The sequence below is a fragment of the Amblyomma americanum genome, chromosome 6 (assembly GCF_052857255.1).
Source record: "Amblyomma americanum isolate KBUSLIRL-KWMA chromosome 6, ASM5285725v1, whole genome shotgun sequence".
Classification (NCBI taxonomy): domain Eukaryota; kingdom Metazoa; phylum Arthropoda; class Arachnida; order Ixodida; family Ixodidae; genus Amblyomma; species Amblyomma americanum.
In genome coordinates this window covers 76820579-76833795 of record NC_135502.1, presented here as the reverse complement: position 1 = coordinate 76833795, position 13217 = coordinate 76820579, and the positions used below count along the sequence as shown (strand labels likewise).

The 13217-nt window shown below is 44.6% G+C and overlaps 1 protein-coding gene across 1 annotated transcript in view; it reads left to right on the top strand.

Annotated features, from left to right (window-relative positions):
• The window catches only part of LOC144093743 (glutamine synthetase-like), a 30513-nt gene extending 21044 nt beyond the window's left edge, over positions 1-9469 (top strand). The window contains exon 7 of the mRNA XM_077627423.1: positions 8337-9469. Within this exon, the coding sequence (XP_077483549.1) occupies positions 8337-8347 (11 nt within the window). The 3' untranslated portion in view covers positions 8348-9469. The remainder of the gene's footprint in view (positions 1-8336) is intronic.
• The last annotated feature ends 3748 nt before the right edge of the window (positions 9470-13217 follow it).

Sequence of the window (13217 nt, the reverse complement as noted above, 5' to 3'; positions counted from 1 at the left end):
CATTGACCCTTCCGAAATTCCTGCGGGGAAATTGAACGAAATTTAACCTACCATACGCAGGCGCGTGGGTGCGCTTGCATGTAAAAAAATTTGTCAAGCAAGTACGACTTGTATTTATGTCGGTTTTATTAAAAAAAATTCACTCAATTTTCAACAAAAAATGGACTCAGCAATCATTGTCTTATGCCGGAAAGTTTTTTTAAACGTTTACAAATTTTTGTTTTAGAAAAAAACTGAAAGATACGTCAATGCAGTCTGTGCATATGGATTGTACTGTAATGCGGGCATTATGTACTACTGTGACAAAAGTTTCCGGGAGGCGAGCTCTATAGACAAACGTTTATTGCAGCTCCACTCCGGTATACCCAGTCGCCTGATATTATGAAGAGAGGAGGGAGCATTTATGCCTTTAATGCCTTCATACAATGCCTTCATAGGTGGAGCTGCAATAAACGTTCTTCCTAGAACTCGCGTCCCGGAAACTTTTGCCCCCAGTAGTACATACATACGTAATAGAGCTCAATAATTAGTCGAATGATAATTTAAAAAACGATAAAGTTTTTGTTCTTTATTTTAGGCGTAGATTACATTGAGAAATTGAAGGCCGTCAACACCGAAGGTGAAAACAGTTATCACATTTTTTTTCTAAACTGACAATGCATGGGGTTCGAAATTGCGACCGTCAAAATACGCATTTGAAAGCTTGTTGAGTTAGGGCGCTCGACTACTGATCTGGATTTCCCGGGTTCGAACCCGACCGCGGCGGCTGCGTTTTTATGGAGGAAAAACGCTAAGGCGCCAGTGTGCTGTTGCGATGTCAGTGCACGTTAAATATCCCCAGGTGGTCGAAATTATTCCGGAGCCCTCCACTACGGCACCTCTTCTTCCTTTCGTCTTTCACTCCCTCCTTTATCCCTTCCCTTACGGCGCGGCTCAGGTGTCCAACGATATATGGGACAGATACTGCGCCATTTCCTTTCCCCCAAAACCAATTAAAAAAAAGCTTGTTGAGTTGGCTTTCCCGCTTTGCATACTCATAAAATGCAGTGGCTCGCATTTATTATGCTGCAAATACATGCGCTGTTTGTGTATTTTGTGATTTAGCAGCTGTTAACGCGATCTCGCGGACGATACTACGCCCAGCAGCACTATTTTTAAAGGCGCAAGGCGGGAAAGCCAACTCAATTAGCTTTCAAATGCGTATATTCGACGCTCGATATTTCGAACTACTCTGCTGATTAAGCAATTTTACGAACTGGTCTCACCTTCGATTTTGGTGGCGTTCAATTTCGCAATATACAGTTGCCACCTATAGTCATAAATAAAAAGTTTATTAGTTAATTTTAGCTAATTGATCGTTTAATAGTTGGGATCTATCTCGTACATAATATCCGAAGCCTTTCGGCACAATCATCCTACACAGACCGCATCGACGCATCTCACAGCTCTTAAAAAAAAAAAATCTGTAAACGTTAAAAAAGTCCATCCTTGGAGCATATAAAATAGAATTGTAATCACCTTCCCGGCCCTCTCTTCTTTTATAAGAAAATTATCCGCTTTATGATTTTTAATGTCGTTATATTTTATCTTTGCGTTCAGTTTTTGCGTCAGATTTTGAAATTCCAAAGTTTAAACAATTTTTTTTTTCCCCAGAGCTACATTTGCTTCGGGAGTTGATTATCGTTTCTTTTTCTTTGCTCTTTTTTGCTCTTGGTTTTAACGGACAAGCCACGTGACAATTTTGAGGCGCTATCAAAGCGCCTGTGTTATTGGATTTCGCTCTAAACGTGCATTGTACATCCACGGGTGTAGGTGCTGCCGACTACCGTTCAGTCGCAGCACAACGCGCAAGAATCGTCCAACTTAATAATAATAATTGGTTTTTGGGAGAAAGGAAATGGCGCAGTATCTGTCTCATATATTGTTGGACACCTGAACCGCGCCGTAAGGGAAGGGATAAAGGAGGGAGTGAAAGAAGAAAGGAAGAAAAAGGTGCCGTAGTGGAGGGCTCCGGAATGATTTCGACCACCTGGGGATCTTTAACGTGCACTGACATCGCACAGCACACGGGCGCCTTAGCGTTGTTCCTCCATAAAAACGCAGCCGCCGCGGTCGGGTTCGAACCCGGGAACTCCGGATGAGTAGTCGAGCGCCCTAACCACTGAGCCACCGCGGCGGGGCAATCGTCCAACTTAATATTCGTAAATATTCGAGCGATGCAGCGCCCTCTACGGGGACGAGACGGGACTGCTCCGCCCAGGTGTAGCGAGCTGCCTAAAGATGGCTCTGCCTCTCGCCCGCCGCTAAAGTCCCCGCCGCTACTCTGCTGTGGTTCATAGAAGACTTGCTAGCCTGCCGTCTCGGCCATCTCTACGCGCGTTCCTATGGAGATTGGTATCCGCTCTCGTAATATATGCAGCGGCGACGCTGCATGCAGTAGGAGCTGATCGGCTGGGGTGCCACACCACCGCTTCGCCCCATCTCTCTGACGTTCTGACCTCGTTTATCGCAACGGCAACGCATTATTTAATTTATTTTATTTTACAATACTGCCAGCCGCCTTTTAGCGACCAAAGCAGGAATGTGCAGAGCACAGTGCATTAGCAAATAGGCACTCATGTGGTATACAATGGGTGATGACAGAAAAATAAACAGAAGAAAAGATACAACAAGGTGCATCAGACGCGAGGCCTGTGCATAGTTTACAAATCGGCTGTGCATTTGTCAGAGAAGATAAGGAACCGCCGCCGACGATTCACACGAGAAGAGAACATTACATACGCTACTATCACAAGCAGGGATGCAAAGCAAACAAAAATGTTTCAACGGACTCTGATTCGGTAACGGCGGGAGGCAGTCCGTTTCATTCGAGAATGGATCTCTGAAAAAAAGAATGGCGATAGGAATTTGTTTTACATTGAGGCATTAAAAGTGTTTTCGTATGTTTTGCTCGAGTAGATCTTTTAGTATTATACTGCGCGTAATCATTAAAATCCAGTCTGGTGTTGCTATTAGTGATATTGTACAGTAGTTTTAGGCGGTGCGTTTTGCGGCGCTGCTTGAGCTGTGGAAGGCCTGACAGAGTAACAAGACTGCTCAGTGAGATGTGCCTACCGAAGGCATTATTGATAAATCGGACAGCTTTACGGTGCACTCCCTCAGTATGGTTGATTTTTGTTTTAGTATGCAGGTCCCAGACGACGTCGGCATACTCGAGTAGTGGTCGTATGAGGGCTGTGTAAGCAACTACTTTTGTCATTGACTTGCAGTGTTTTAATTTACGTCTTAGCGTCCAGAGCCTTTGAGCGGCGCCTGAGACTACCTTCTTAATGCAAACGCTCCGACTTAGATTTTGTTCGAGCATAAGTCCTAAATATTTATATTGCCTAACAGATGTAATTTCGTTATTGTTAATTTTGCACCTGAAGGCAAGTGGATTTTTTTTTTTTTGCGCGCGCGATATAGTCATGTGGGCTCACTTAGACGTATTCAAGCTCAGGCATGTCCCGTTTTCGACACCAGTCGGCGACAGCCGTGAGATAATCGTTCACCTTTGGATCGTCAACTGTTCCGATACTAAGCAAGGCAACACAATCATCTGCAAAGAAACGGCAGCGCACAGGAGATTCGAATGACAGATCATTGAGATAAATAAGGAAAAGTAACGGGCCCAGCACAGATCCTTGTGGGACCCCTGATAGGAAACCCGCCAGTTCAGATGTGGTCCTACCAAGTTTGACGCATCGGTAACGTTCGGAAAGGTAAGAATTAAGCCACTGCGTGATGTTGTTGTTTTTAACAGGTTTTTTCAGGCAGAATCGAAGGCTTTTCTGAAGTTCAGGAAAACTGCGTCTATTTGTCCACCTACATCTACAATAGTAAGAGATCCATTTGTGGTGTGGATTAACTGCGTGACAGTGGACAAGCTTTGACGGAAACCTAAATGGCCGCTTTAGAAAAAAATTGTTATTCTCTAGGAATGAACTGATGTGATTAAATATGAAGTGCTCCAAGACCTTGCTCGAAGTACATAGAAAGGAAATTGGCCGTTAATTAGATATGCAGTGCTTATCCCCAGATTTGTGGACCGGAACAATATTGCCTGATTTTCAGTCCTTCGGTATATCTACGGTGTGGAGGCTTTCGGAGTAAATTATAAGCAAGTATTTACCACACCATTCTGCATACCTGCAGAGAAAAACATTTGGGATGTCGTCTGGGTCGGTGGACTTTTCTGGCTCCAGGTTGCGTAGAGCGGAGACAATTCCCTGTTCACCAATTTTAATCTCGGGGATTACACCTAGCGAGTGACCCTCAGGCTCGACGACCTCGTCACTGCCATGCAAAAACGCACTAGCAAAATAGTTGTTAAATGCTGTTGCTATCATATCAGTGTCTTTAACATTGGTATCCGCTATCTTTATTTTATTTATCGTCTCTTTTCTTGTCGCCAAGTGTCTCCAAAATTTAGCAGGATTATTGCGCAGAAAGTTGTGCATTCGCACGTTAAAAAAGTTATATTTTGATGATTTAATTTTTGACCGTGAGTCTGCACGGAGTAGCGCCAGCGTATCAGGAGCCGTGCTTGGCCGTGAGCGCAGTCGTTTCACTCGTCGCTTGAGCTGCAAGATTTCCCGTGTTATCCAATTAAGGATTGTGCTTGTTAGTTTTTTCCGGCTTAGCAGTATGTATTTCTGGATAATCTCGTGCGCCGCGCGCTTAAAAAACGACCACAACTCATTAGCGCTTGGCGTGCATTCTTGAAGAAAGCTGGTGAATTCATCGTATCGTAGCTCGAGATGATCAAGAATTCTGACATCATTAGCGTTGTTAAAGTCACGAAACGTTGTGTGCCTTGTAGTTGTGTCCTTTGATTTCGTTAAGCTGCTTCTAAAAAATGCCGCTTCATGGCCAGACATTCCTGGTACACTATCTGCCGAACAAACCTAGTTTGCCGACTGTGTCAGAAATAAAGATGAGGTCTAAGCATGAACTTTCACCAGATGTGATGCGTGTGGGCGACTCAACTATCTACTTTAGATCAAAAGAAAACGCTACGTTGACCATGCCTATAATTCGCAGAGTTTTCAATCTGCGAATTTCAACCTGAACCGCGCCGTAAGGGAAGGGACAAATGAGGGAGTGAAAGAAGAAAGAAGAAAGAGGTGCCGTAGTGGAGGGCTCCGGAATAATTTCGACCACCTGGGGATATTTAACGTGCACTGACATCGCACAGCACAAGGGCGCCTTAGCATTTTTCCTCCATAAAAACTCAGCCACCGCGGTCGGGTTCGAACCCGGGAACTCCACTTACGGCGTGGTTCAGGTGTCTGACGATATATGAGACAGATACTGCGCCATTTCCTTTCCCCCCAAAACCAGTTATTATTATTAAAGTTTTTTCTAAAAACTTGATGGCCACTCTCTTGTGGCAAACGAGAAGACCGCGCACTCTATGCTTCGCGTGCTGAGGCAGTAGTGATGGAACTGTTGCTTAACCGTGGCGGAAGCCATGACACGACACTTTCGCTCCGTCGATGCATGGTTTCTCATTGACGGTTGCTTGTTACGGTTCCAAAACCTACATAACAAAGCAACTAACCCAAGTTGGTGATAGGTCTGAGCAGACGGCGCTACGTTTGTAGCGCTTAGCTTAGCGGTCTAGCTTTCCTATTTGCAACAGCGTGTCTGAGTTCGCGAATCAATACCTCATGAGTCATGACTCGCTAAATTCCTAAGTCATGAGTCATGACTAAATTCCTAAGATACCTTTGTCGCACCGCGTTCCTGGTTCCAGCACATTCTTATGCTTCGACCTACAGTAGCTGGCACTAAATAGCCAATTAGATGTGCCATATGCATGATAATAATAATAATAATTGGTTTTTGGGGAAAGGAAATGGCGCAGTATCTGTCTCATATATCTTTGGACACCTGAATCACATATGCATGCCAAAAATACCTTTTTCTGTTAGAACCGAATTTCAAAAAATGAATTCGGCGCCATTTTATCGGTGTTTTTTTATTTAAACCGAGAAGTCCCACCCCTAGATATAATGAACGGCACCCTTCTGACATGGGCCAGTTTTTGTTTGGTGTCTTATAAGTGCAGGAACTGCAGTCATTTTTGCCTCCGTTCACCACCCGGCGCATCTTGCCCAGCTTGTGTAGTGGTGTCAGAACAACCGAGAAACAGTCTCTTTAAGCCACTGCTTTAAGCCCTTGTGACAAACCTGTACTGTGTACGGAAAGGCTGCCCGCCGTACATGCATGGATTGTCACACCGGCTTAAAAATTACAGGATTACACTTAAGTCTGCTTAGGAGCGGAAATTCGAAAGCCTTTCCCTTTCCTCTCTTTCTCCTTCCCTTTTTCAATTGTTCTTTAGAGACTCGAACCCACGACTTTCGCGGGACTCGAACACACTCCTTTTTTGCTATCGTTATCATCATCATTACTACCATCCCCACTAACATCACCACTACCATCATAATCACCATCACCGACTATCACTGTTGCTATCATCATCATCGCTACCACCCATTATCACTATCGCTATCATCATCATCGCTATCACCAACTTTCGCTGTCGCTATCATCATCGCTATCTCTAGCACGATCACTGTCAGTAGCAATCACTATCATTATCATCATTATCACTATCTCTAGCACTGTCATTATCAGTAGCTATCATTGTCACTATCTTTCAATATTCTTTACTCTCTCTTTACTATCGCTATATACTATCATTACATATTTGTTGCTTAAACAACTTTTACATTTTATTGTAATTACGATACAACTTATGGTTGACAGTTCGTGCGGTCACTTCTGCGGACAGCCTCTGCTCACAACTTCCACCCACGCCACTCATGAGCCAAGATAGGCTTTCTTTCACCTTAAAAAAGCGAAGTCCGGCGGTGTCACGTCAAGTAATCATTACTAAAAGTATATTGGATAACCTCAGGAAACCTGGCTTCTAGTTTGCACAGCTGCCACTACGCGCTGCACGACATTAAACGCTCAAAATTACCGCGGGAATTTCGAACGTTCGATACATCCCATTCATTTCTTATGTCAGTGTGGGCGCAATAAGCATTTTAGAGGTCAGACTTAGAGGTCAGAAGGAAATGTAGACCATGGTAATCACCAAGATCGCACATAATGTCTCAGAACTCTCTACTTTTCTCAAAATTACAAGCTTAGAACATTCCCAATTTAGATTCCCACGTCCCCTGCAGGCGGGGCGTTCAGTCTACAAAATTCCACTCCCATGTGAGAGGTACTACATTGGGTAACGCAGCAGATGTTTGAATGTGCATCTGCAAGAACACAACACAAAAGTCTAACATTACTACCGACGGCCAACTGGCTGTCTATTCTAAAAAAAAAAAAAAATGTGAGGAAGAGCCTTCTTGTCGCCCTTTGTTCGAAAAGACGATCGTTTTGTATTGCGGCCCCAACATCCTGACTAGGGAAATCGTGGAAGCTACCGAGGTAGTGCGGGCAGGTGATGAGAGTGTCAGTATACGCACTACAAGGAAAGAAGGTGATTTCATGGCGTGGACGGCGCATGGAAGCGTTACATCTGTTTTATGTACGCTATTCTTTCCTTTTGCAGATCCAGATGTGTATATATATGCTCCGGATCCGAAAGCTAAAGTTCAGCTGAAAGTTAGCGTTTGTGCTGCCTCTAGTCTCTCTTGTCTCGTCCTCGTCCTGCCGTGCTTCCGCGCTGCTTTCCCTGTAACGATGAACAGCCAGAACCTCTTCACTTCCACGAATGAAGTCGTTTAGTGTGTACACTGCTACTACGCTCTTTACTAAGGCCAAGCAAGGAGCACGTGGTATTTGACGATGAAAAACGCGCGAAGAGACCGTTCCTACGTTGCAGCAACGATAGTCGGATACAACTTAAGCCTACAGTGAAGCTCCACCCGTATTCAGGCCCGCCACACAAAATTGCTCCACGACAGAAAAGTAGTCCGTTGTTAAAATTCCTATTGCCTGCTAAACAAGAAGCTGTACACAATAAAAAAAAACTATAAGCTGTAGAGTCAGATAGTAAACGTTGATTTCGATTACTGTTATGATTTGCTAACGGAGTAATACAGGACGCCGCGGAGCGTGGCCTAGTGTTAACAATTTCTGTTTTTTTTTTAAAGTTGTATTCTACTATAGTACTGATGGTTCCGCAAGTCCTTTGAACGCAAGTCCTTGAAGGCAGTGACATAGCAATATGAGAATAATCGCATAAGATAAAATTGGCTGTGCGGTTCTGAATTGCTCCAAGTGCATTAGGAATGTTGGTGTGATGGCGATCCCAAACTGTGCAGGTACAGTGTAACAGGAGATGAACCACGGATCAACCTCGGCGTCTTGACAGTCGGTCAACGCCATTGGCTGCAATCCCGCCTTGGAGAAACATCTGCCGTATCGTTCTTGAGATGTATGAGAATTTACGACGAATGTCATCCTAAGAACGCGGCTTCAACGCAACTATCACGGTTATCGCTGCAGTGCATCCTCTGCGTGTAGCCAGTTTTTTTTTTGTTATAATTGTTTGGCCTTCTGGCTTCAGTCTGTTCCTCTCAGCAGAAGCAGCGTTCTCTAGTGTGCCGCGTTCTTTATTTTTATTTTTTTTGCGAACGACATGCTCTTTCGGTGATCCATAACAGCGCGCCAGACGAGACAGAGAAGAAGGGACACAACACAGAGCGCCCAACAACTGGTATTGTCGATGCTCTGTCGTTCACTTGTTGGGGAGTTCTCTACCTTCTTTTCTCGGTATTTACTTATTCTCTCTGATACAATCATTCCCTTTTGCTCTTCTTCGCAAATGTGACCCTTGGCTGCCTTGCTCCTATCTTTAAATTGTTTTGCGCCTATGGACCTCCTGCATGTTTGTAAACAAACGAGGTGGCGCTGCAGTCGCTAGCGAGCTCGTGGTAGGCAAAAGGTCGGGGAGTGGCGTCGCGGATAGGTGTTGAGCGCGGGTTTTCAAGGCTTGTAGGCGCGTTTCCAGTTTCTGCGAATCATAGCAATGGTCGATGCTTCCAACTTAGTAATTTGTTGAAGTACACGAGCTCGCGTTGGCCACGTGCGGCCTATAAAGAGAAATAGTTTGCACTGTATTGTATATATGGTTAGTAGTAAACATGTAGAAAGCGTTCCTGCCGTTTATTTATGCGCTAGGCATTGAATAAAACAAGTTTTGACACTCTGCACTAGCCGGAATGATTTTACTTCGGGACAATAGTGAGGGGAAGTGCTGGCCTTGTTTCGTCGGAGCAGACATGCGCTCATCGTCTGCTGACATACGTACGTCTCGCGCTGCGCGAAAACTGGGGACAGCGTCGTGTCCCCGATCTCCTGTCTCGCTTAGCGCTGTTTTTAGCCGCATGACCACGCACCAGCCAGGCCGACTTGTCCTCTTGTTAAGCTGGTCGATTTGGTGAAAATTTTTGATTTCTAGAATTATTTTCTTTCCTAGCCCTGAAGTCTAATTACGCTTTTTAGAAGTGTGGTCGTCAAAAATTGTGAGGTAATTTCTTTGATTTCAGTGCCGCATTTCTTTGACCAAAGCGAAAGCGAAGATGCCTTAAACGAGGGAATAAACTTTAAGGTTCGTTTTCTGACCTCTCACATTTTCTGCGACTGGATCACTCACCTTCGTAATTCGCATGAAAATCAAATGATTCAATTTGTCGCAATCTATTCCTGAGACGTTGAGGAGCGTAATAAATCTCTCGATTTTTTTCCCCACAGGTGCAGTATTGTGTTAGTTATTTTTTGTAAGAAACGTTTTCATGTAACTATGCATGCATAAGTACTGATCATATAGAAAAAGAACTAATCGCGTCATCATACAGAACAGGGCTTTATGTACATGCTGGCATAAAAAACTGCGCACTATCTACTCAATTATTTGAGACCTTGGGGGACTTGACGACGGTGTTAATTATAATTGCCCAGAACTGCACCAGGTATAGTTATAAATAAAAGGAATGACTGAAACTAGCGTAGGAATTTTATATTTGTACCAAGTTTAGTTACATATCGCATGCATGAATAACGAAAACACTTTTCATGCCGCGTCCCCTCTCAATCTCGCCACGTGTCTGTTAGTAGCACGCCTGCGGCTGCTTCTTTCCAAACAAGCTTCGCGATCACGTATTACCTCATGAAACATGACACATGCATGATACAATGAAAAAGTATATGGCGTTTAGCACACTTAAGGTACGTGCTATTCTAAGCACACCAACGCGACCGCGCAAGATTGACACAACTTACCAGACTTCTTTCTACTCGAATGAAATAATTACGTCGTCATATCAAGAAACAGTTTCAAGTAAATATTAAATGTCACAAAACGCGCCATTAAAACATGGTGTGCTATTAACAAAAAAACGCATTCCTTGGGGGCGAGTGAACCTGTCGGCGCCCCGTGCACCCCGGCTCAAAGTGATAAGTATGTGTGCAGCTACATATGTCTTTTTTTCCTTGAGCAATTATCAGCCTATACTATCCTGAAGTTCAGGTGAATGAACGCAGTAACTTGCATGCTATTAAGTGCATTGAGTGGCAGTGCCTATCGACTCCCAGACTTCGCGTTTTACTACCGTGGCCCAATGCCTGTTAGCCAGTTTCCGAATGCGGCATTTATGCGCGAGAAACCTATCGAGGCTAATTTAATATTTTTTATGCTACTACGCGGATCCAGCAGTGACGCAGCTAGTCAATATATGCTGCTTCTGCAGTGCACAGGCTTGAAGCAGCCGCCGGTAGCTGCGGAAGCTGCGGTAGGCACGGGCAAGCGGAACCTGTTTTGCCTACCATGCGAAAGTCGCTGCTAACATCAGCGCCACCGCATCTTCGTGTCGTCGCGGGGTGAGGGAGGTCCATACGGTCAAAGGCGGGCTTCGCCTCAGTGTACTTTAGTGTTCAGGAGAAGCCAAGCGTTCGTTGCAGGCCGACGGTAGACCGGTTCCTCTACAAAGTTAATCTGTGTGTCACGCCCAGCAGTGTTTCTAGCTGCCGCTCGGGAGCAGCACCGGACTGCAGAGGCTGCAGAGGCGGGCGCACCTTTCCTGCAAGGCGATCATCGGTGTGGAGGAATGATGACCCCAGGAGAGTGCTGTGAGTAGGAGTGCCTACCTACGATCGCCGCCGTCAACGTGCGTGTCCGGAAACGCAGGCATGTGTATGACTCACAACGGCGAAACTGCGGCGAACGAAAATTAGAGGACTAGCAACCGAATAACGGCTTCGCATGCAGAAACGGAAAAGCAGTCGGAAGGGGAGAAAGACAGGGTGAGTGGACGTTTTAAAGGAGGGTGAATTGCAAGTAAAGCGAGGGAGGCGTGGAGTTGTAGGGAGGGGAATGTGAAAATGCAAATGATTAGACAGAACTGATAACGGACATTGGTAACGCAAAACGAAACACTCCGCCTCGCGGTTAGTAGTCCATCATGAACTAACCACGCGCACAACCTGTACACATTTCTTATTGTGTAAATAGTCTGTGTACGTTACCTCTCCGACACCCTCTCTTCCTGTCCCCTCATTTCTTTCATTTCATTTCTCCATTCTGCCTGCTATGCTTCATTTCCGCTGGCTCAGCTCAGGTGCTTCAGTATCGATGGCAGTTGCCGGTACTAGCAAAAATCTTTTTTCTTCCTTTTATTATTATTTTAATAAAACCACTTACTACTACTACCCGCGGTCAGAGATAGCGGTGTTCTGTGCAAGGTGTCAGCATGTAAACCGACGGAAAACATTTTGTTATGAAAAACTTATATAGGGGCCTCCTTGATCGCATTCTTAAAGAAGGAAATGATGTAGCATTTCGGTTGTCTGCTATGGCGTCTTCGATGAGTGTCTAATGTTCTTGCGATTTTCCCGCCAAAACTACGGTTTGAACCGGTTCAGTTGTCCTGATGTGGTATGCATTAATCACCTTCTAGAATGCTTCATTGCGTTCCACTAGATTATCCTATGGGATTGTGCTAAACCGTCCCACTAATCGACATTAACTCACCCACTAATCTATCTTAATACATATTCTAAGGCTGTCCTACTTGAAAAATTTCGGGAGTCCTTAGATAGTCACGTGATGATGACGTCACGACATTCTCAATCGCATTCATAGGTCTTGGGGAGTCCTCATGTCACTGACCCGGCAGTTTGGCTGTTTGAAACAGCCACCACTTGTGCTGCCCGCCCGTTACTAAAGGGTATGACCTCAAGTATATATTTTGACCTGCCGGTGGGACTTGCGAGACCCAGGTTGCGCCGCGTCACGGTGGGCAGGCGGCCAATGCACTGAATTCTATTCTATTTAATTGCATTGCCAAATACGCAATCAGCGATGACGTCACAAGGTCACGTGATCTCTCGACCAGGGAAGGAACTTCTCGAGATAAGCCGGAAATTCTTTGAGACAACCTAAATGCTATCGCGCTATTAATTAGTTACAACTTTTGCATAGATTACGGCGATGCCTAGAGTATCATTAAATTGCGTTCATCCAATTCTGGCGACAGTGATGTTTTCGGAAAATTTTGGAAACTTATAGCGAATAGGAAACACTTGGCTATAATTTTGTCTTGGCAGCTACTATATATATTGTAGCATTAAGCTATTCGAACTTGATTTTTTTTTCTACCTCTGTTTAGGGCGGAGTACTCACTAGATTTTTCCAAGGGAGCACCATTCCAAGGGGTGATGGTTAACTGCGATAAAATCGCTGCCACCTTGCTAGTGAAGTTACAATTAAGCGAAAGGTACTACAGGCTACTCTGGGAGGAGTTTACTTATCTAAAGTTTCATCCTGACACCGAAGTTCATCGTACGTACGTGTCATTTCGCCTGCAGTGCAGTTTAAACTTCAAGTGAGGAGGCGGTACTAGTTCCAGTTGTCTCAGTTAGGTCAAGTCACAGAATATGACAATAAATAATTGGGTAGTGTTATCATTCTAGCTTTCGAATTGTTAAGTGTGATACCATTTAGAAACAGTAATAATTACGACAAACGGAAACGAAAGACACAGCAACTCTCAGCAGTGTGGGCGTAATACACCATGCCTGATGTAAACGGCATTTTACGGCGCGTTCAGCTTTCACGATATCCTTCGACAGTGAAAATTTTGAAAATAATGTCGGAAATAAATTTCGCAACATGCTGTTGCAGTCGAAAGGCCTAAACGTTTTTC